The 3,752-nt window shown below is 33.9% G+C and overlaps 1 protein-coding gene across 1 annotated transcript; it reads left to right on the top strand.

Moving 5' to 3' along the window:
• The first annotated feature begins 2,297 nt into the window (after window positions 1-2,297).
• Window positions 2,298-3,176, top strand: LOC122519536 (histone-lysine N-methyltransferase SETMAR-like). Its single transcript, XM_043639050.1, has one exon. The coding sequence runs from the start codon at window positions 2,298-2,300 to the stop codon at window positions 3,174-3,176; it is 879 nt and encodes a 292-aa protein (XP_043494985.1).
• The last annotated feature ends 576 nt before the right edge of the window (window positions 3,177-3,752 follow it).

Here is a 3,752-nt window from a genome sequence, read left to right as displayed (position 1 = left end):
GTATGTAAAAGATTTATTAGGTGTACAGATAAGTTTCCGCCGTTTTTTATTTAAAATTAAGTATTTATTCTAGAAGAATGGTAATTTTAAGTTTATTTAAAATACTGTCCATCATTTGCAATGACTTTTTCCCATCTCTCAGGCAACATTCGGATCCCACGTCGGAAGAACTCCTTTTCTTTTGAGGCTATCCACGAATCAACTCAATTTTTGGTATCTTCATATGATTTGAACCGCTGCTCCGACAGAGCATGTGCCATGGACCGAAATAGGTGATAATCGGACGGTGCAATGTCTGGTGAATACGGCGGGTGGGGTAACAATTCCCAATCAAGTGTTTCCAAATACTTTTTCACGGGAGCCGCTACATGTGGACGAGCATTGTCATGCAAGAGAATAATTTTTTCGTGTCTAGAATAGTATTGAGGGCGTTTTTCTTTCAGAGCTCGGCTCAATCTCATTAACTGTGTTCAATAGAGGACTCCGGTGATTGTTTCGCTCGGATTAAGCAACCAATAATACACTAAACCCAGCTGATTCCACCAAATAAACAGCATGAGTTTTTTCCGTGAATATTCGGTTTTGCTGTTGATGTTGACGCATGGCTTCGTAATCCTCATGATTTTCTTCTTTTTGGATTATCATAATGTATCAATTTCTCGTCACCAGTGATAATACGATGTAAAAAACCCTTTTTTTTATGTCTAGCAAGCAGTATTTCACTTAAACATAATCGGCGTTCAATATCTCTCGGCTTTAATTCGTACGGAACCCAATTTCCTTGTTTATTAATAATTCCTAATGATTTTAAACGATGTGAGACAGCTTGCTGAGTGACTCCTAATGTTACAGCAAGTTCTTTTTGTGTTTGAGATGAATCTTCCTCCAATATTTCTTCCAATTCTGCATCCTCGTAAATTTTTGGTCTTCCATTGCGATCTTTGTCTTCTACGTCGAAATCACGGTTTTTAAACTTTTGAAACCACTCACGACACGTTCTCTCACTCAAAGCAATCTCACCATATGCTTCTTCGAGCAATCGATGCGCCTCAGCAGCAGATTTCTTTATATTAAAGAAGTAAACTAATATTTCCCGCAAATGACTCTTATTTGGCTCAAATTTGGACATTTTCAACTAAAAAAATTATATTTTACCAATATAAAATCAATAATATTAATAGGTTAGGTTGTTCTTAAACGTCTAAACTAATTTTTAAGCAGGATATCATCTGCGAAAGTTAACGGAAACTCCGCGCCGCGCTATCTACATTAAAACGGCAGAAACTTATTCGTACACTTAATAATTATATAGTAAATTTTCGTTCTTTGCCGAAAATTTGAAAAAAATAATTCAAGATAAAATTTTTTGAACCTATGATATCTATTATATAATTTTTTTTTAAATTTTTGGCAAGGAAACAAAAATTAATTATATTATTAAGTCTTTTACATACATAGTTAATTTATTACATAGTTAATAATACATGTAAATTATTTAAATATGCTAAAAAATAATAACTTTCTAAAAGAAAATTTTACAAGAACATAGTAATAAAAAAATTATTATATTTATTTAGATAATATTATCTATATAATTGTAAATTAAAATTATTTATATTACATAAATAATTCATAAAATAAACTGTAATAACCTGGAAAAAATGTTTGAAAAAAATAATGATATTCAAAAAAATACTATTGAAGGTTAGGTTCAGAAATTTTTGATGTGGTTTAAAATACCCTATATATTGTCCATAATAAATTAAATATTTACTTAAATATGTATGTATAGCTTACATACAAATTTATATAAACGACACCAATAATTAAATGTTTAATAAATAGAAATCGCAATTGATTAAATATACAATATATATCATATTACTACATGAATTATAATATACCCAGCACCCACGTGCTTATCTGATTTTCTAGCACTATTATCTACACTAGTTTCTTCAATAGTTTATATAATTTTCACTTTACTTTTTATGTGAATATAATTACCAATATCAATAATCCGGAATAATAATATTAATTATCGATATCAATATCAATAATAAAACTAAACTTAAAAAAAAAAAAAAATGATTACTATTCGTATCACTACAGTAAAACTAATATACTATATATTAGGGGGACCGGAAAGTAATGTCGTTTCTGCGCATGCCAATACTTGATTGTCATTTGTCAGCTCATTGTTTGGTTCAGAGGCGTACCAAAGACATTGTGAGGTTATAGTGATTTCTTTAGTTATAGACAATTGAATTACATTTTTTTTTGTAATTTTGGGTAAAATGGCCAGCCAAATACCAGAAGAGGTACACATCCGGCATTGCATGCTCTTTGAGTTTCGCAAGGGAAATAACGCAACAGTTGCTACCAAAAACATTTGCGATGTTTATCCAAATGCACTGGACATTCGTAAATGCCAAAGGTGGTTTTCCAAGTTCAAATCGGGTAATTTTGATCTTTCCGACTCGTATCGATCAGGAAGACCATCAGCGTTAGACAACGACGTGTTAAGGGCGGAAGTGGAAGCAAATCCGTGTCAGACGATCGAGGAATTGTCAAACAGTCTCAACCAACCTTGGTCGACCATCCAAGAACATTTGAAGCAGATTGGGAAAGTAAGCAGAGCAGGTGTTTGGGTCCCGCATAATCTGTCCGAACAGAATAAGGCTAACCGATCAATCACATGCAACTTATTGCTTCAACGACACAACACAGAAGCGTTTTTTGATCGCTTGATCACAGGAGATGAGAAATGGGTCCTGTATGATAACCCAAAACGCAAAAGGCAGTGGCTCTCTCCAAATGAAATCCCTCGGAGTACTGCTAAGCCAGGTTTACACCCCAAAAAAGCGCTTTTGTGTGTTTGGTGGAGTATTCGCGGCATTGTTCATTTTGAATTACTGAAACCTGGACAAACTGTTACTGCAGACCTCTACAGCGAACAATTGCAGCGAGTCAATCAATCTTTAATTGAAAAGTGGCCAGCGATTGTCAACCGAAAAGGCGTCATTCTCCAACATGACAATGCAAGACCGCACTGCGCAAGGCGAACTCTAGAAAAAATTAATGAATTAGGGTGGGAGGTGCTGCCTCATCCACCATATTCGCCCGATGTTGCACCATCGGATTTCCACTATTCCGAGCGCTGCAACACTTTTTAAGTGGCAAAACATTTGCAAATTTGGATGATATCCAAAATGCCATCTCTAGATATTTTGCCGAAAAACCAATTAATTTTTATCGATCAGGGATTGAAAATTTACTCACTAGATGGCAAAAGGTTATTGACAATGATGGGGAATACATCATTGATTAAAAATAAAGACTCGTTAAAAATGTATGTGTTTGTATTTAGCGTAAGAAAACGACATTACTTTCCGGTCCCCCTAATATATATATTCATCATTTATAGACGCTTTACAGTATATATTATGTATATACATATATATATAACGTATAGGTATATACACATAAATTACTTACATGCGTCAGCTGCTTCGCAGCATACCCTGTGTACGTCTACAGCACACTAGTATAGAAGTTATACACAACATTATAAAAAAGCGAAAGATGTGCACGATAGGTTGCGCACAGAAAACTTAATGAAGTCATTTGACCACTAAATTTTACTTTTAATATTTTTTTCCTACCGGGCGTCCTATATCAAAATCGATTTTTAAGGAATAGACTTCGATAAAAATAATATACTACGCCGACGACGCAGTCATCATGTCAGA

This window comes from Polistes fuscatus, unplaced genomic scaffold (genome assembly GCF_010416935.1).
Source record: "Polistes fuscatus isolate 324 unplaced genomic scaffold, CU_Pfus_HIC Scaffold1, whole genome shotgun sequence".
NCBI classification, from domain to species: domain Eukaryota; kingdom Metazoa; phylum Arthropoda; class Insecta; order Hymenoptera; family Vespidae; genus Polistes; species Polistes fuscatus.
The sequence above is the reverse complement of the archived record's forward strand: the minus strand, read 5'-3'. Positions and strand labels throughout refer to the sequence as shown.